At 40.0% G+C, this 21,049-nt stretch overlaps 1 protein-coding gene across 1 annotated transcript; it reads left to right on the top strand.

The window, feature by feature from the left end:
• Positions 1-8,890: 8,890 nt before the first annotated feature.
• On the top strand, positions 8,891-20,180 carry p4hb (prolyl 4-hydroxylase, beta polypeptide). Its single transcript, XM_061066714.1, has 11 exons — positions 8,891-9,218; positions 10,735-10,941; positions 12,152-12,285; positions 12,492-12,629; positions 14,599-14,703; positions 15,085-15,210; positions 15,327-15,527; positions 15,637-15,757; positions 16,528-16,709; positions 17,189-17,299; positions 18,674-20,180. The coding sequence occupies exons 1-11, from the start codon at positions 9,080-9,082 to the stop codon at positions 18,752-18,754; spliced, it is 1,545 nt and encodes a 514-aa protein (XP_060922697.1). The 5' UTR covers positions 8,891-9,079; the 3' UTR covers positions 18,755-20,180.
• The last annotated feature ends 869 nt before the right edge of the window (positions 20,181-21,049 follow it).

Consider the following 21,049-nt stretch of genomic DNA (forward strand, 5'->3'; position numbering starts at 1 on the left):
TTTAGAAGCACAATAAAAGCATTAACAATGTGGAAATCTACACTGACATAAACATAAATAGTAGTTTTACAGAACGGAAGTCCAAAGTGTAACATATTAGTGTGTAAATATTAACCATAGAGTAAATTTTTATGTAATACATGTATTGTATCAAACATCAGTTTGCAAGCATAAATGATAATGTGCATGACATGCTGTCTTGGATGTGAAATACAATGTACACACACACACACACACAGAGTTTTCAGAGCAACTGGTCAAACACTGTCGTCAGGTTTAGTCTCACATTTAACTATTGAATCACACAGGGAAAAAACATTTTACAGCCAGTTGACAAGCTGAATGATGTCAGACCCTGTCCCTGTGACAGATGCTGGAGAGAAATCATTTATGTGTTGTAAAATTGTTCAGAAGGTTCTTCTTTGTTTAGGTATTTAGCTTCAAGTATTTAGCAGCCTACTGAATAGTATATCTTTCAGTCAATGTATTAGGTTTTTTTCAGCAGGGTTTTCCTCTTATATACCGCTAGAGAGCAGCATTGCAACAACAAATAACCTAAGTTATTCCAGTTTTCTGTTAGCACAAGGATCCACCTTGTGGCAGAAACTTTTAGTCCACTTAAGGATGTTTTGATAAAATAACTTTTGATGATATTATAAATACAAATTTGGCAAATAGTGGAAATAGAAGTAGTAGTATTTAAAGTATAAAATATCTATGCTCCAGCAAAACCAGGAAAGATATCCTTAAATCACACCATGATGGCATGTACAGTAGTGGAGATACATGGCCTTAATATCAAATATAACTTGTTAACCATCGATGATTCAGCATAATTAATCACTGATTCAAACTTTAATGACCTGGTCATTTTTTGACATGTGTTGCCGGGTGTTCTCTGAGTGGATATTTGAGTTGAGCTAATACTTTTCACAAGAGCAGAGTTTCCATTCTCTTACCAGTCTCAGTGTGTGAGTCAATCATCTTCAGAGGCTTCTGTTGCTAAAAAACGACAGCATTTTGTATCGTCTCCACACTGAACTTCATATATTTTTCACTGGGAGCCTGCTTTTCCCAATACAGATTAATGGAGGCCTAGTGCCATCGTAAGAGAAGTCCGTTTGATGGTAGCACATTGATATCACTTCCTTTGTCATGCAATGTTATTATTTGTATGACAGTAACAAAAGTGCACATTGACCAATTGACTGATGTCACATTTTATATACTATACTTGAGTGTATACAGAGTTTCAACAGCATAGTTGTGTAACTCCCATGTTAGTGATTAAAGCTGCACAAACCGCATGTTTAATATCAACAATGGATCAGAAGACAATGTCTAAAGTGAAAGGGATCAGTGAATGTCAAATCCTCAGAGATTTATCAACCAACATTAGTTCCTCTATGATCTATGCAGCCTTACTTTGAGCTCAATGTTTTGGTTTTACATCAAACAAGTCAATCCTCATCCCGCTCATCAGGCAGATAACATTTACAAAATACAACAAATGGTCCACTCATTAGTTATTAGCTGGTGAACATGGTGGAGCACTTAGACACTAAAGAGACGGATATTTCCCTCAAGAATTGGTAGAGAAGAAACAAATGTAATGAAGTATCCTGAAATGAACTAGTTTCTACAGTGAAGATCCTGAAATGATCTATACCACAGCGAAAATGTTTGACTTTTCTTTGATAAATCTTCAAATCTATCCAGTAAAAATGGTTGCTATTCAGTATGTAGGTAGTCAGAGAGGTCCTGAACACAGGCATATCAGTCTCTCTCTGAACTTATTGAAAAGTGTTTTTACAGTACTTTGAAGTATCCTGAAATTATCTATTTTCTACAGTGAAAATCCTGAAATGATCTATTTCGCAGTAAAAATGTTGGACTTTACTTTGAAAAATCTCCAAATCTATACAGTAAATATCACATCATCACCACAGCACCTGCAGATACAAAGCAACACCTGAATAGCTGAAAGGATTTTATTAATTCAGTACAATATTAAGTCAGAGCCTTTTCCCCCCAGTGAATTGGGTTTTCAAAATATATTAAATAGGACAAAGAGATAATATTCAACGTCTGAAAGTTGATGAGAATCGAAATTAATGATAGATCAACACAAAAGTATCTGTCATATGGATTTCGATTATAACCAGCATTACCACAGTCCAAGCAAACAACCCATCTACAACGGCCATTGCACCAGTAAAGCAAATAATAGATTACTATACTTAAATACAATTTCTAAAATTTCTAGGACTGCAAGGCAGCACTGGGCGGGCCCGAGCACATGCATTTTGAAGCGTTGCAAGCGTTTTGCCTGAAAAAAAATTAATAATGACTGAGGAAATATTGATACATAGAGCTGTTCAGGCTTCGACTCTGATCATGAGAAAGAAGTTTGGTGTTGATAGCACAGTGAAGTTATGACAACATCGTCTCCTTTGGCAAAGGATGAACCTTCGCCGTACCTCAATGTTTACATGGTTTGAGGAAATGTCCCAATTCTGAGAACGACACCTTTGCAAGACATAAAGATTCCTCTGATATTTGACCACTGACACTGCAAGAGTGGAGTTGTTTGTTTACGGCTCAGCATCAAAGTATCATGGTCCATGTATGTCCGCGTTACAGAACATTGTGTTTTAATGGCGTGTAATCAAACTTTGATGCCACGCAACGATCACACCGTGTGTCGAAAAATCGATCTTTGGATAACTTTTAATATCCGTCTTGTTGTGATGACATTAATCTCAATTTGAAGTTGATCTGATGAAAGCCCTGGTACAAGTACCTCAAAGTAAAAATGTGAAATATGGCCAAAATGGCCACTAAATGCAAAATACAGGCTTCCTGTTGCATTTTTCCCATTGCACCTCAGACTTTTTTGTTTTTTCTGTTCATGATACATCTGTGTATTGATTTCTGTGAAGATCGGTCAATGTGAACACGTTCCGGAGGTCTCGGGGGGGCACCGTTGAGCCATTTTGCGACGCTCATTGAAAATTCCTCCAGAATACTTAAACTTTCACCACTGAATTTTTGCATCTACATTTTTGCAACTGAATTTTAGTAGTTGAATATTCTACTTTGAAAGTTTGAATGCTGAAATTCAGTGGCAAAAAATACAAATGCATGATTTCAACGTAAAAAAATTCAGTGCTTTAAAATTTCAAAATCTGATGAGACTGATTTAATACCATATGCCCCCCTCTCGTCAAATATGTTCATCACAGTGATGAATTCTAAATAATGAATAATTATTATCATTATTGTTGTTGTTGTTATTATAATAAATTATTGTACATTTCCTTACTGACAATTTGTTAGTGGATTTTTCTCAGTTTGAGCGACTGAGTTTTTTTTATTTATTCATTTCATAATTCATTCCTTTGTTTTTTAGGATATTTTTTTGTATTTATTATGTTGTTTGGTGTTATACCAACAAAGAATAGAAATCACATAGCTATAAGTAAGAAAGTAAATGCATCTGGTGCCATAAAGAGAATCACAGGAGAGTATAGCATGCATACACGTGTGTCCTGCTAGGTAACCTTACATGACCAATCTTTTGGTTCTGCTGTAGCAAGAAGCAATGAACCAAGAAAATATCTGGCTCTTCTCAAAATAACATAAGAGCTCTCTAACTAGGTCTTTTGCTATACATTGCTCCGTTGTATAGTTCTGTTCACTGCTATTTGCTCCGTGCTTTCTCGCCTCCATAAAGCAGAAACTCAGACCTCATAGTTTCAGCTGGAGCTGTTTATGCAATGCGAGTCTTTCTCCCACACAAGAACTTGTCTTTCTCTCTTAGGTCCATGCACCTGTCATTCAGAATCTGTTGCATGTGAGAGTTACCATAGATTGTATGAAATATGCAGGAAGAAAAATTAAACAAAATGACGGACTTCTCTGGAAGGGCCCAGTGTATTGATGAGTCGACACAGCATGTGGTAACTCCACATCTCATTCTCAAAATCAAATGAACTCTTCACCTCCAAAATGTACCTGTAGTCTTACACAATCTCGCTGCTGAAATACCTTGCACGATTATAAATGTATTACACTGTGCATGTTTGGTTTGTATATATACAATCACAATAGGATTGCAATAGACTACATGTTTAAACTTTTTATCTTGTTGAGGAAATCTGAGAGGAAATGACACTCACAGAAAATATTGTGGTGATGTAGCAGAGGGCTGGAATGGCCCCAATACAGGATGGCAAAGCTGCCGTGTCACTTGTACTAACGCAAGACCTTTGAGCAGCTTTGCATCCGCAGAAGAGGAACAGTCACCGACCGCGATGCAGGATAAGAGTCTACATGATGTTCACTCTTAAAAAACTATTTCCATGTATGTCTAACTTGTGAAAGTACACACACCCCTGAAGCTGTAATGTAGTAAACCTTGTGTTATTTCAATATGTTGCTGAAAATGCTGTCAGAAACTTGATTCATCTATTGGAAACGCTGAACAGAATTCGACATGTTGGAACCAGCTCATCCCCTGGGACATGACACATCATTTGTCACATACTGTTCTTTTTAAAGATAGATTGAAATGACGCATTTTCAAATGGTGGACATTATGAATGAAACATGCAGGTAAGGGTTGGCTGTGACGTCAGCGTCCGCATTACTGATTATATGCTCACATCATACTCAGAGCTCCATGTAATTGAATGTCCTCTCTTCAATGACCTCAAGGACTCCAGGGGCCTGCTCTGGGTGGATTGGCATGGCAACTGCACTTGGAATATTTCAATTTTTAATAAATGTATTTAAAGATGAACGTCTGTGTCCTCTTTCTCTCTGTCTCTGCCAACAACCTAATTAGAATCCCATTATGCTTAATGACCCTACTTCATCCAAATGGTCAAAACACATGCTCTAGCACAGTGTACGTTGATCAGTGTGTCATCATAGTTCTTTCTGCTTTGAATCCATCCTGCTTATTACCGAATGTGCTGGTGGAGTGATTGACATGAACCATTTGGTTTGCTCTTTTCCAGCTCTTTACACCACTCAAACCCTGTGCTATTTTCTGTGCACTGTACTGTTCCCTTAATTTTCAATCATCCAACACAATTTTGAGAGCCTAAATATGTTGGAAAACTCGTTGCCAATCTATCCAGCTTGGTAAAGAATGATCATTTGTATCTAGCATGTGGGCTCAGTAAAATTGCTCAATTGTGCCCACCAATTTTTAAAAAATCAAAACCCCTAGTTTTAATTTAGCTTTATAGATGTAGTTTTTTTACAAAAAAGTATCTGAGAGCCATACCCTCAACCCAACAGGAAATCTGGTATCTTCAAGTAAATGGTCAGAGTTGGGGCATTTTTGGAGAGGAATGACAGATCTGTGGTATAGTTCCTGCTGCATGCAGTACTCTCCAGGACCATGAACACACACAATCACATACATGCACACACGAGCACACGACTATACTAACTTTGGTTGGCAGAAAGGATAACGTCAGTTTACCCAAAGCTCCTGCAAATGTACCTTTTAAGTTCAGTACAGGTCTCCAGTGTCCATAAAGATGATGTAATATGGAGATCAGATAATACTATGTTGTGTCTTTTCACTTGTTCTGTCGGTGTGTTCAACCTTGGCAAGCTGCGCATTGATGATTTTGGTAGTGTGTTATTTTATGTTGCTTTTTGTGAGTCTGAGTCATGATGTGAATATGTGTGTGATATATTATATGGTGTTGTTCTCCCTCCCGGTCTAAGGGTGGTGCTGTTCACCCTGCTCTGTGTTTTGCCTGTGTCTGTGAGTTTCAGGTCCTGCTGGTGATTGGATTGAAGGCTGGTGGAGCTGACTTTCCATTTCATTTCACTGTTGACCTGCCTGATTACATACAAGTTAAACAAATAAAAGGGAGATAAAAATAGCTGGAGTGCAGTCAGTATAGGGAATATTTGCATAAAAAAATTGCCCTTGATAAAATAAACAGATAGCCTCTCACTTTGGCAGTAACTTAACTGTTTCATGCGCTGTGTGTCTATCAAATGAAAGCTACTGTGGGGCTGTAATGTAAGTGCAGCAGAAAAGTACATAAAGTGTGTGAATGTTTTCAAAATGCAAACAAATTAACAATTGAAATTGAAGGTTTACTTCTCCTATTAAAGTTTATGATACCAATGACTCGATGTGTTATGATAAAAGTCTTATTTTGGAGTGACTTGGTTTCTCTTATGTGATGGGTTGCAGGATGTAGACAAACCTCGTGCAAAAGTGACAAACTGTCAAACTGCGGCTGACACGACTTACTGCTTCTTCAGAGCTGAGTAGTTGCAGAAATTCATGACACATATGATTTGTGTTTAAAAAGGAGGGGGCAACAAAGTGTTAAGGGCGTCCTGACACCTTCAGGTGCTGTAGAATAAAACGTCTATATTTCATATATATATGAATATATATATCAGTATTATCACATAAGCATCCACTGGATTGGTCATCCACTCTGTGTACGCTTGGTAAATATGAGCATTAACTAACTTAACTGATAAGTTGTCCACATGATTGTATGGCAGCCATATCACATCACATTATATAACAGCTTCAAAGTCAGACATGTAGGATCAGGGGAGTTTGGATGAACACTAATTTGCCATAATATGGTCGCTTCAGTCAGAAGACTTTGTTGCCTTGGAAACTGAGCAAACGTTTGATCCTGAATATCACTTTGTAGCTCATCTGCATTAAATCTGACCAGAAACCTCCTGGTGCGTCACAAACACAGTTTCACTCCAAAATGAAATAAAAACATCTTCCCCTAAAAGTTAATATGATTTAATTAAACCACAAATAATCCCGTAAAACAACTGCACTTGTGCGGTGGTGGTTTGAAGCCAGTACAGTCAGTCTCTAACTTAATGCAGAGGGACAATGTGAACCAGATACCATGTCAGATGCAATATTAAGATGCAATACTGTGTGCATATTCGTATTTCTGTAAAGCCTGTAGTAAATCAGTGAAACATCAGCAGTCAAAGGCTGAACAGTGACCTGACATGTAATCTGCATGCACACAAGTAATATTTACTCAAGGAGTCCCTGTTTCATCATACTCAACCAAATGGGGTTAAACAAGGTATTTGACAGATGCCAGTGTGGTTGGATGATAAACAGTTAGATTTGCAAGCTGGAAGCATTTTTACTGAATTTAGCTTTCTTCTGCAGATTCAGTAGGGTCTGTATTACTTAATCTTTAGCTCAGATCACAGGTGTACCTTTTTTCCTTGAATGAAGACTGGTTGGTTATAATGGTGTTTTGCTTTAACCGCCGAGAAAAAGGACTTACATAGGAGAGATTAGCCAACTCTAGAGGATATCATAATAAAAAATAAAAAAACATCAGGGATATCAGACCTGTGAATAATATTCAATGATTTATATCTTTTGTCAGAAGAATATAACGTCATGGTGAGTATCAGCCTGAAGAAACAAGCTTAGCAAGCTGGACAAAATGAACCCTGATGACATCATAAGGCTAATCTGGTTCTTCTTGGTTATCTGGACTTCTTATAGACCAGAAGCCCTTTGTTGAAAATGAGCAGTGATTTTGTCGTGAAATTATAAAACACATCATTAAAGGGGTTTCTGACTTTAAATCAACTAATCAATTGGGATTCTGAGATAACTCACAATTGATTCTCCAATGCAATCCACAGTCCAGTCCAGTGCGACCTTTGAAGGCCAGACCTCCACTGTACACAAACAAAATTATTTCATATATGTTATATTGTTCACTCATCACCTGAACATTTAAGTAAGTTACAATCTTAGTCTTAAACTACTTACAATCTTTGGCTAAATCATTTGTCTTCACTTGACTGTGACCAGTTTAACTTGCTCTACAATATGAGCACAGTGTACCTGCTGAACTGCTTCTCAGGTTCTAACTCACTGATTAGATCTTCTATTCAAACCAGTTAAATCCTTAAACCCGGGGGTGTCGCAGCCATACTCAGAACAACAGCTAAACAATATATTTTTTTCATATGATGTTTTATAGGAAAAACTAGAATAGCACTGAGTAGAGCACATACCTCTTCCAAGGCACAACAGGCCCCTTAAGCTGAACTAAATTTCATGTAGAAATCAGCTCCCTAAAAAAACCTGATTTTAAAAATGAAAATCCATTCATTACTCTCAAAGAAAAAAATGAAATTTTTAAAAAACATACCCATCTCCCAATGTTAAAAAGGTGAAAAAACTAATCCTTAATTCGCACCAAAATTGAATGGGTTCTTCAGTGACTCATAACATTACTTACTGAAAGCAAAATCCTGCCCAAGTTTAGATATGGAGTTCCTGATTAATAAAACTGTCAATGTGGATTACTGTTTGATTATTGATATTTGTTTTCAGAAAAGAATCCAATTCCTTCATTGTCCAAAAAGATCTGGATGACTGTAGTGCCAAACCATTTCTTTTTACCAGTGTAATCAGTGTTAGTTCACCATTCATCATGTGATATTTACTCATCTTTTAGACTTTGCTCTCTTATATTTGCAATTTCAAAAACACATGTTAATTTACAGATCTTACAGTCATTTAGATAAACAGAAAAATAGGGGACGTGCATCAGAATTGAGATCCAGATGTCTGCCGAAAGGGCGGTGACACAGGAATGTGTATTAATACTGTGTGTGTGTGTGTATGTGTGCGTGTGTGTGTGTGTGTGTGTGTGCGTGCGTGCGTGCGTGTGTGCGTGCGTGCGTGTGTGCGTGTGTGTGTGTGTGTGTGTGTGTGTGTGTGTGCGCGCGCAGCAGAGTGCAGCTCATTCACTTCCAGGTGCACTGCTCCACGGTCCAGTCACATTTCAACACGAACTGCTTTCGGCCTAATAAATGCGCATGCGCACCAAGGCCGACCCCTCCGGTTTCTGCGTGCGGTGCCACGTTAGTAGCGGTAGACACAAAACACCAGCTCTCTCCCGACCTTTGGACGAGGAAGAAGCCGTGAACCGAGACCGACTCCCCGCCGCCACTCCGCAACCGAACGTCCTCGAAGCCCCCATCTCTCTGTCGGGAAGAAACCCTTCCGAGGCTCACTATGCTGAAGTTGCTGCTCCTCTGCTCCCTGGCCGTGGCCAGCAGGGCTGAGGTCCCCGAGGAGGACGACGTCCTGGTGCTGAAGAAGAGTAACTTGGACGAGGCTCTCAGCCTTCACCCCAACATCCTGGTGGAATTCTGTGAGTAACTGCGGCTGCTCCAGACCTCTCCTGCTAATGCTAGCTGCCTGCTTTGGGCTCGGCGGCTGCCCGGCTAGCTTGCTACATGCAGCCTGGCTCCGTGTTAGCATGGAACTTTGACACTTGTGACAAGTCGCAGCTGTTAGCAGCTAACGCACTAATGTCGGGCTCAGTTTAGCGACACGGTTTATTTCACCTAGTTGTCCTCTTACTGCTCAAACTGTGTGGGGACTGGTGAAGACGGGTTGTCTTTGTCGCTAGTTCTCAGAAGTTGGAGCAGCTAGCACCGAGTTCCCTCCGAGTGTAAACGATTCAGACGCAACACTCAACTTGTCTGAACACGGTTAAATTCCGCTTGTTTCACTATTAACGTCAATCGCCTTACAACTTTTATTCATTCACATTACTGTTGTATCATGGCTGTAGCGCCAGGGCGGTGCAGGCAGCTAATAGTAGTGCATCCTATCGTGCTTATGTGATTTAAAACTAGCGTTAGCACATCTGTCGCCAGAATAAAGCTGTACTAACATGTTAGTAATAAACAGAGCTATCTTGAAGCTAAAGTAGTGGGTGAGTGTGTTCACTCAAAGTTTCGATTGTCCCCTGCGGTTTCTCGGTGAGTTTCAGTTTCCCTGGGGGTTCTCATCACTGTGGTTTGAAGTATTAATCTTTTAGCTACGAGTCTTTATCTCTTCTCGAATCGGTTTCACATCTCAGCCTCCACTGGGCCACTTTTCTCCGCTCGCAGGCCCGTCCCGCTTCACATTTATCAGTGTGATGACCTGTTCCCACTGCGAGTGACGCATGTGTGGTCCAGTCACAGAACCAGGGTGGTTGAGACCCTCCAATGAGCTGGAGGTGGGAGGGACCAGCGCTTTGTTTGTCCCCACGTGCACCCCAGCTGGGCGGGGTCTTGTGCGTGGATGTGGAGCTAGGTTGACGTGTACATTACAAAAGTTCATTTGTTGCGTTTGTGTTGACGCGACTTGAACAAGGAAGTTTTGTTATATGTGGAGAATTAAAGGTGTCGCAACGTCAGGTCCGTGAGTTCGACGTGTCACTTCTGATCCGAGGATTTGTCAGTTTGCAGCCAGACCATTTCCCGACATTAGCACGTGAAACCACAGCAGGAACTGATTTGTCCCAAGTGTTTTTGTGGGAGAGTTTGCTCCAGCCACGTAACGCGTCACAGTTAAACAAAAGCCCTCAAGATACAGTTTTTGAAATGATCACAATATTCACCTGAAGTTTCCCAAAACATTCAACGCTATTTATGTTTAATTATAATTTTTTTGCGTAACTATCTAATCCATGAAATTGGTTGATTAATAAGAGCACATATTCAATAAGTGACTTCCTTTTCTTTTTGTCTTTTTATACCATTATTCAATTAATGCTTTGGGCTTTGTGGTGACATTCTGAACTTTAAATTCTGTAAATTGATGAGCATTTGTCATTTTTCAGGAATCAATAATGACAATGTCTAATGTGGAGCCCCTGTGTTTGTGCCCTGCAGACGCCCCATGGTGTGGTCACTGCAAGGCCCTGGTCCCAGAGTATGCCAAGGCCGCTGGCATGCTGAAGGCCGAGGGGTCAGCCATCCGCCTGGGTAAAGTGGACGCCACAGAGGAGACTGAACTTGCACAAGAGTATGGTGTCCGGGGATACCCCACAATTAAGTTCTTCAAGGGTGGAGAGAAGCAGTCCCCCAAAGAGTACTCTGGTGAGCATTAATGTCTGTCTGGAATTACTTTCTTGTATTAGGTTATTCAGAAGTTGGATATGATTAGTATATTGTGTCAGTTATAATGTTTTTATCTTCCCCAATAGCATCTTGGAACTTTCTGAATTAAAATATTAAGTGTATTTCTTCATCTTGTAGCTTAGCATTTTTCAACTGAAAGCATCCTATTGAATGGGAATGGGTTTCCTTTTTCCGAAGTGATTCAATCTTGTGTAACCGCTGGCAAATTTAAGTGAATTGATATTTTAATGTTGTGAAATTCTATATAGATAAAGAAGATCTAGATCAGTACAACCATAGGCACATTGGCATTCTTCATTGGCGTAATATGATCTGCACAGCAGCAGAAACGGTGAGTCAGCCAATCAGCTCTCTGTAACAGGACTGAGACAAAATGTAGGTTGGGCCTCCTCTGCACGCTCCCCTCATGCTGACTCTGAGCCTGGCCTGTCAGCAGGGTAGAGATATGTGCAGTTCTTCACGTCGCCTCTTCTGGCCCAGGCTTCGTTTAGAAAGGGAGGGGAGAGGTAACTTTTGAATGTGGGTTTTCTGGTGGAAATGAATACTCTGACTTGAGTTCAACTTCTAGAAACACCCTCCTCCCGTCTCCCACGTACTGCACCAACACTCCATGCTATATCACTTCATCAGCATGGGTTTCTCAGGGAAATTGCTCCCGTGTTGCATCAGTGTTGCGGCCAGATCTATCTTTACTTCCAATTTGATTGCAACAGGCTCACTCCAAAGAATGGTAAACATGTTTTTTCTGCCTCAGAAAGATAGCGTACAGATCCCTTTTATACAAGATGGTGCTTGTATCTGAAGTGGTAAGAGCTGTTGGCCAGAGGTTTCAGAAAAGCAGAAGTCATGTGTTTTTGCTGATGATATTTTTTCACATTCAAAAAAGACTTTGACACCATAAAATGAACGAGTGGTGTCTTTGTGCCTCCACGTCTGCAGTTTGACTGATGGTGCTATTTCACTTTACCAGTTCTCCCCTGAGACACTAGCATTTGAGTTCAGGTCTGCTGTATCTCAGTCAGAGTAAAGATGCTTTCACTGAGTGGTTTCACTATGTCTGTTAAAAATTATTATTTCCTGAAAATATAAGTCACAGGTCAGGGTTTGACCTTTTGAAAAGTTTTGGGATATTGTGAATACTGAATGACTCTGAGTTACTGTGTTGCAGCTGGCAGACAGGCAGATGACATTGTTGCTTGGCTGAAAAAGCGCACAGGCCCAGCCGTTGCCACCCTGGCTGGGGTCCCAGAGGCAGAGTCTCTGATCGCTGACAATGAGGTTGCAGTCGTTGGATTCTTTAAGGTACAATTTTAATAACAAGTTAGGGTTTGTACCGAGAGCTTTTAAAAAGCTCATTCCTTTTGTTTATGTTTTATACATTTTATATGAAGACGTCTGAAGAGCCATACCATTTGTTAACTTTTATTAAATTAACTTTTAGTAATTTTGGGATAAATTAATTACACGCACTATGCTCCAGTTCATATAAATGTGTCATGTTTCTGCAGGATGCCGAATCTGCTGGTGCCAAGGCTTACGAAAAGGCAGCTGAGAGCATAGATGACATTCCTTTTGCCATGACCTCCGATGAGGCTGTTTTCTCCAAGTTTGAAGTGTCAGAAGACAGCGTTGTCCTCTTCAAGAAGGTGACTTTGAGTGCTTGAGTGTTTTTCTTCACTGTTTTAAAATAACTGCGATGTCATTACACACAAATCACATCAACATACAGGTACTTTATCTATTTAGACCTCTGAACAAACTGATTACAGGACTAAGTTGGGTTATCTATGACTTTTGCAAAAAAGGTACATCTTGAACACAGGGACCATGATTTATTGCTGCCCTTTTTTGTCTAATAGTTGACAAAGTGAAGTTTATATATATATATAGGAAAGAATAAATATTCACTTTGTTTCACTCATTGACAATTTGACAATGAACCACAAATGTATGTTGTGGAGAAATGTATTGTTAGTACATAAATTATTATTCTACAGGAAGCTCCATTACATTAACTACATATAATCTGACATGACTATTAACTTTTTTTTTGTTTTTGGAGAGATGTGAGTCACTGTCTGTCCTTCCACTTGTCCTCTCTCTGCTGTGAATCAGGGCAGGCACCACAATTGGAGATAGAGGGGGAATTAGCTAGATTGTCTCAGACATTCGATCAGTTTATCAGAGATAAACAAGACTCATTACAAACTAACTGGCTAATGACCGCTTCTGTTTTGAATCTCCAGCAAACTGTTCCCTAACAATGTCCCCTGCAGGGTGAGGATCAAACTATTGTTTTTCTACTTGGTTGCTGAACAGTTGGTTTGGTAAAGATCTTAATTGGCCTTTTAATTTTTACTGCAAAAAACTAACAAGCGACTCAAAAATGATGCCACTTCACCTGGTGTCCACCACAGCGTATCCTAAAGGGCTTATGAGCTTCCTCCATTTTCAAAACAAAATGCTCCATTACTGACTTACTCTACTGATGGGTCAAGAGGATATGCAATTGGTTAAACTGACAGTGACTGCCCTCTGCTGGATCAGAAGACAAACTACTTCAGAATTTCCTAAGCACTTCTTGACTGTATTTTTTCAAATCGAACATGTCATTATAGTTTCAACAATAATAATAATAAAATCCATTAAAGAAAGTAACTAAATACTCAAGTACGTACAAACTCTAACAGTCACTGACTAAGGTCAGAGATAGTTGCTTTCTTATCAGTGTAGATATGTCCTATTGGGTTAAGGTCCAGTGGGTCCGCTCATAAAAATTAAGCAACCCTGTACTAAGGTTGTTTGATGAATTTAACTGTTTGGCCTTTAACCTACAACTTGCACAACTCTCAACTTTATATATAGTGAAATATTTGTTTGTCACATATATATATATATATATATATATATATATATATATATATATATATATATATATATATATATATATATATATATATATATATATATATATATATATATATATATATATATATATATATATATATATATATATATATATATATATATATATATATATATATATATATATATATGTGTGTGTGTGACCAAAAAAATTTCACTATTTTGGTGCACGCTGTCCTTCAGTTACAGATGATCTTTCATTTTGGCTTCTGGACGGAGGCTCAGGGCTTCCTCTGCCATTGTCTGGCCTCTGATCCCTGTGGTAACTTTACCATGTTGGTAACTTTACCCCACATACTGCTGATATGTGGGCTCATTGCCTACAGTTAAATAAACCCTCCCACATCAGGGGCTCAGTCTTAATCAACAGCTGGGGTCTTTCACTTGTTTATTTCAACAAGGATTCAGAGCTTATGTTTCATAGTCTCAATCAGTGCCCACAGGGCTGGCAGCATGCCACTGACCAAACGTAATTTCTCCTATTGTGTACCAGTAAAGACTGCTTGGCACAGTTGGTACCACTGCTATTCTTAACACCCATTAAAAGTCACTTCTCTGGCTCTTATTTCAGCTGGGGTTTACCGAGAGATTTTAATGTGGTTTGTTTGGTAAATCTATGTTTGCTGTTCACAGGCAGAACACATGGAAGGATAATACTTGTATCTCAATGTTTCCATGTTTCCTTTACAGTTCGACGAAGGCCGCAATACCTTTGACGGAGAGATGACCAAAGAAAATCTCCTGGCTTTTGTCAAAGCCAACCAGCTGCCACTGGTCATTGAGTTCACTGAGCAGGTAATGAGTGAAGCTTTGCACATCAATATACAGCGGTGGAGGAAGCACTCAAACATTTTACTTGAGCAAAAGTGCAGATAAATAGACAAAAGTACTCAAGTAAAAGTACCACAGTAACATTTCTACTTTGAGAATTAAAAGTATTTTACCGAGTGTAGCCTATTTCCTAATTCTTCTACTCCAGCATTATGGCTGAGAGTCAGCAATGACCTCTTCTGAATTTCTACATCAGTTAAGTACCGTTACATGAAAAGTTAACTATAGTAAAGTTAAAAAGATACTTTTGTTACATCCCAACACAAAGTACTTTCCACAACATAGGTAGTGCAACTCAACATCTGATGTGCACATGTAAAACTTGCATGTTTCTGTGTTCATCAGACTGCCCCCAAAATCTTCGGCGGAGAGATCAAGTCCCACATCCTCATGTTCCTGCCCAAAGCTGCTTCAGACTTCCAGGACAAAATGGACCAGTTTAAGAAAGCTGCAGAGGGATTCAGAGGCCGGGTAGGTGACCTACCTGAGGAGACGTGCTACTCTGCACTCTGAAATGCATTCTGTAAATATCACACAGATCTTCTTTTTTTTTTTTTAATTTATCTCCTCCATCTCCCCCTGTCCAGATCCTGTTCATTTTCATTGACAGCGACGTGGACGACAACCAGCGTATCTTGGAGTTCTTTGGCCTGAAGAAAGAAGAGTGTCCAGCCATCCGCCTCATCACCCTGGAGGATGAGATGACAAAGTACAAGCCAGACAGCGAATCCATCACAGCAGAGAGCATCGTTGAATTCTGCACACGGTTCACTGATGGCAAACTTAAGGTGAGAGAGGTTTATATATGTTTGTGTGTGTGTATATACACAACACACTAAAGACAAATTCTGAATTAATCCCGTTAATGTCATGGTCTGTCTTTGTGTGCTTTTACAGCCGCATCTCATGAGCCAGGACATCCCTGCAGACTGGGACAAAAACCCTGTCAAAATCTTGGTGGGCAAGAACTTTGAGGAGGTCGTCTTCAATCCTGCTAAGAACGTCTTTGTGGAATTCTGTAAGAACCCTTGTTTTTTCAGATCTTACTATTTTTATTAAATTTTTTCTCCATATGACAAAGGGAGACATTGAAGTTTCAAATTTTAAAACATGATAACAGAGTCGTCAACAGTCTTTGGAATGAGCTGGAAAAGGGGTTGACCCGTTAAAGGGGTATTTCCAGTCAAAGCTTAGTTGCCCATTGGTGAGAAGCATACAGCTGCAGTCTCGGAAACTGGAATCTTATATACTTTGGCTTTTTCAAATGCAAAAGAGCTGAGGCTGCTCTTGTATCTTCTCAGCCTCACGCTCTGAGAATTCATTTGTTACCATACCGATGTTGAAAAGATCTGGTTAAATATAGCCACTGGTTTATTTTTAATTGTAATCCCAATACAAATTTGCACCATTTCTGGAGGTATTTTCCACGGCAGGCTCTTAAATACAGCTCATGGCCAGTCGTGCTGAATGGGAAAGGCCCATTTACCCTGACTGTGCGTTGCGAGGGGGTGTCATGAAGCGGAGGCTGCACGTGACATCTGTAAAATAGACCATTCGCCTGCTTCCAACTGAACCTTGTTTACTGACTATTGCTTTAACAGCTCAAAAAATAGTATGCAGAAATTAACCAATGCATGTTAAAAGCTAAACTTTTATTCCCCTAAACATGTTTAATGTGTTCACTGATTCATAACTAAATAAGCTAAGGCCAAAACAAGTTTGCTGAGTGTTTTGTTCATTTTATCAGATATAATTTGACACTGAACTGTGTTTTTTTGTTGTATATAGATGCACCTTGGTGTGGACACTGCAAACAGCTGACTCCCATCTGGGACAAGCTGGCAGAGAAGTATAAGGACAGTGATGACATCGTCGTGGCAAAGATGGATTCCACAGTCAATGAGATCGAAACCGTAAAGGTCCATAGCTTTCCTACTCTCAAGTTCTTCCCTGCTGGAGATGACCGACAGGTGAGCGCCTCATCACTGAGTTTATGTTCTCACAGTTCTTCATAACTTTGTATCTGATTTTGGGATGGGTGGGGAAAGAAATAATCCTTAAGAGTACTAGCCGAAATATGATGTCACCCCTTTGTTTTTATTGATCAAAGATTTGATATGTAAGCAGAAAGAGACATATTAACAGTAGTATTACTCTTATCCCTTTTAACCTTTCTCTTTGTGTTGACTGATCCATCCAACAACCCCCCTTCCCAAAAATAGCTTTGCCTTCTTATTCATTATGTGATTTAGCAGTTATGAATTAATGGGATCTGGGTGATTATTTTGATCTAAAGTCACTAACATAGAGGCTTCCAAAATATCATTAGTGCTTCTTGAATTAGCAGCGTTAAGCACATGCAGAAACCTGAGCCTGCAGGCCATATGAGTTTCTGCCCCATTATGTTGGGGTTTGGTTCAACACATTTTCAGTAATGATGTCTGAACAGGTGGTCGACTACAATGGGGAGAGGACACTGGAAGGCTTCACCAAGTTCCTAGAGAGCGGCGGTAAGGACGGCGGCGCCCCTGCAGGAGACGATGATGATCTGGATGCAGAGGTGAGCTAATTTCTACTGAGCTGAGATATAATTGATTGCTTTATTTGAAGCAATTAAATCACATCATAGTTGAAGCCTTATGAGAACTTATTTTTTCTAAGTCAAATCAGCTTAACTGAAAAAACCTGTAGTCCCTTCATTACTGAGCGCACAAACAAAACATGACACTTGCGTCTCAAGTGACTGAATGGTTGACTATATTCGCTGAGTCTGTCTGGACTTTGTTGACTATAGCTTGACTAATGAGCTCCTGCTCTGATGATCTTCATTTACTGGCCCTCTCTACATTTGGCTTTTGGAGACGGGCCACTGAAACAAAGCAGTATGTTAGTAGGTCAGAGCACTTTATTAAAATGTACTGTAAACCGCATGTATGCAGACTTGCTTTGTGTATGGATTTTCAATATTGGTGCGTTTACATTGTTTCATAAGCAATTTGTAGATGTTTTTTGTAAATTTTACACTTTATTTTCAACAAAGTTAAATTTTTTGAATCAGAAAATGCATCATTTTATTTTAAACTTCTTTTGGAGTTGAGTCTTGATAATAAAACTGAAACTCAGGAGCGTAGAAGAGAGTTCACATCTGTCATTGAAACTCCAGTGCTTTTGGAGGCATATTGGCTTCATGTCTGAAGTTGCCCAGAATAGGTTTTATGTAACTTTAGAACTGACCCACTTTTTTTGTTTCATAAGGGAGGTTAGGAATGGAATAACTGGGAAGAAACACTATCATTGTATGGTTTTAGGATAAGATATCCATTTGAAGTAATTTACGAAAAATGGCACGTTGCACTTAGTCACAATAAAGATTTTAGCTTTACTTTTTTTATGATATCGACCAGTCAGCCAGTAACACCTGGCTCCATGTCCTGGTCAATCTTGCAGATGATGTAGTTTGGACTTTGACAAACTCCCTGTGTGCAGTGACTCTGCTGTGTCCAGTGCACATTAAAAGCGCTTTTTTCTAGCACCTTCCCACTCCACTACTGCCAACACGCTCTCTTCCCAGAAGTCTAATTGCAGTGCAGCCCACTGCTGTCCGCCAATGCCCCCTGCAGCTGTCATAACTGTTTACTGGCCTTTGCCTTGAGACCCGAGCCACCACATAATAGCCGCACGTGCAAGGCTGTAATCAACATTAGTATTGTTCTGTATCAGTTGAATCTCCTCTACCCACCTGTCCACAGACTAGATGTGAGGGAATGACTTTGCAGAACAAAGCTGTCATCAATAGCTGTGCTTGTGACAGTGCTGATTGAAATTTATTTTTATTTGTTCAGATGTTTTTGATGTTTGTCACTGCATGAAGGTCTAGTTTATAATCCAGATTATGAATATTCAGTATTGACTAACAACCCTCTCTGCTGTCCAGGATTTGGATGATATAGATGAAGGACCGGAGGAGGACTCTGATCACGAGGAGGGAGGTGACGATGAACACGATGAGTTGTAGGAGCTGGCAGTGGAGAGCTAGAAAGAGAGAGGAGACGAGTCCCGCCCCAACCCTTCCAACCGGTCACCATCACTACCTTCACTTCCCAGTGGACCTTTCCTGTCCTGTGAACATTAATACTTCCCCTCTCAGTCAGTCGGCCGGCCTGTTAGCAAGCTGGCCAGTTAGTCAGTCAGTCCATCAGTGGCGTGGCAGGGCCTTTTTTCGCCTGCCACTTCTCTAAGCTCGCAGCTTCTGGTCAGACTGGTCTATCCCATATCTGGGGACTCTGTGGAACAGCACACCACCTCTATGGGAGACCTCAATGCCTTCTCTGCAAAGCTCCACATCAGCTGTTTGCCTTTGTATATTTTAAACCAAATGTAAAAAAAGAATATGGCATTGAGATCCAGTTTTCAAAATGTTTGTTTTTCCTGATAAATTTGCTCCCCTCTAAAAAACCATCTTTCCATTGATCAGTGTGGGTTTGAGCTAAATGAGTGTAAAGTGTATTTGTAGGTATGTGGGGATGCCTGTGTTCTTTTCCCTCTGACAGTAAACCAGAGGACCAGAGTTTTGTTTGTTGGTTAGGTAAGGACTGAACTCTCAGGGGACAAGGGGCCACCCTATAGATGTTACTTTTTATTTTGCAATGTCTTCACTAAAATACACCCCACAAAGTTTGTTCAGTGTGGCACAGAGGTTCCCTATCTGTAGCTGAGACCAATCATGTTCTTTCTTTTAATGGGTGAAGGGGGTTTACTTTATTATCATGTCCTTCATTCCCAAACTATTTCCCGGTTCACTCCTCATTTCAGCTCGGCTACTGACTATTATTTGAGGGAAAACTTTTTTTTATTTAATTGCTTTCACAATGAGGTTTTTTGCTTTTTAATTTAGGACTTGTCATTTTTAATAATGTACCATGGTGCCCAGCTGTAGCCAGCTGGCCCTGCTGAGGCAGAGTTGGCCCTTGGACACACTCTCAGACCTGGGATGGTTTTTGGAGCCATTTCTGATAGGTCGCACTGCATTCATGCCTAATCAGAGATTCATTGTGGTTACTAAAGCGGACAGAGATTGGTACAGTTCCCTGGGCAGGTTGTTCTGAGAGAAGTGTCTGTTCCATCTGAGGTGGGTAGGGAACAGTTGCACAGCCCCACCTCTCACCCACACTGTAACTCCATCCCTTTTGGCTCTACCCAACACCCATATTGCCACACAGTTGTGTGTTTGTGTGAGTGAGGTGTGAGTGCGCAGTTCTGAATGGTTTAAAAGTGTGTGTGTGTGTGTATGTGTCTGGCATGGAAGGGAGGCTTGAGTAGAGCAAGGTGATGGTTTTGACATCTGTACAGCGGTAGGGGGAAATTTAAAAAAAGCATTCCATCATATCCAAATTGATGTGGTAAACGTGAAATGGTGGCCAATAAACAAAATACTAAAATAAGTTTGTCTTAAGTTTCTTTGATTTTTTTGAACTTTTTGTTTTAATTAGATGTCTGTAATGCATTTCCAATGCATCACACGACATTATTATCAAATGTCACGAGGATAATGGGCTAAATTACGATGGTGAACATGGTAAACTTTCTACCAATAGCCTGCCTGTTTAAGCTAGCAATGAGCTAAAAACAACTATGCTAACATAACTATGCTCTAGATGTCCTTTCTGTGTTCTGGGCCACAGATAGGATTTTAGTAATACTGAGCTCCATATGAGAGACTTTGCCATAATATACTAGATTAGACTACAAACCAGGCCCTAACCCTGTACTATATTCGATTCTACGACACTTAGCTATACTTCATTTTACTATACTATTCAAGAAGGGTATATCTAGACTATACTTAAAATCCAAAGGCCCTGCTAGCAGCTCTTTGAGGCTGTAGAACTATTTAAGCATAGCAGTGCTTTGAGCCAAATGCTGACATGGTGCTGATACTGTTACAGTGACTTGCTAACTTGTTCAGCAGGTAGAAGCTACAGCTGATTAGCAGGGACAGAGAAGTCACTCTGAGGCTGATGTAGGAATGTTCTGTGCACATTCAGTTTTATACTTTGATAAACCATCTGAAGAACTATGGGGAACATATTTATTTGACAATTAGTAACTCTGAGCCCAAGACAAACTTCCTCAAGGGGATTTAAACCAAAATGTGAACCCATGGCAAAAGACTAAAGAGTCAGGGCATGAACACGTTAAGAGTCAATGTGGGGACCATGAGACCCCAGACTGGTTCCATGAGTCAACCCCACGCTGCAAGTGTGGTTGAAAAAAATTGCCATCACAATTTCTCAGAGCTCAATGTGACGTC

The sequence above is a fragment of the Limanda limanda genome, chromosome 2, assembly GCF_963576545.1.
Source record: "Limanda limanda chromosome 2, fLimLim1.1, whole genome shotgun sequence".
Lineage (NCBI taxonomy): Eukaryota > Metazoa > Chordata > Actinopteri > Pleuronectiformes > Pleuronectidae > Limanda > Limanda limanda.

Bases quoted from the DNA above. Each gene is read 5' to 3' on its own strand.
- p4hb (XM_061066714.1), top strand. From the start codon at position 9,080: ATGCTGAAGTTGCTGCTCCTCTGCTCCCTGGCCGTGGCCAGCAGGGCT. The intron at 9,219-10,734 runs GTGAGTAACTGC...TGTGCCCTGCAG, and splicing joins CAACATCCTGGTGGAATTCT to ACGCCCCATGGTGTGGTCAC. The intron at 15,528-15,636 runs GTGAGAGAGGTT...GTGCTTTTACAG, and splicing joins TCACTGATGGCAAACTTAAG to CCGCATCTCATGAGCCAGGA.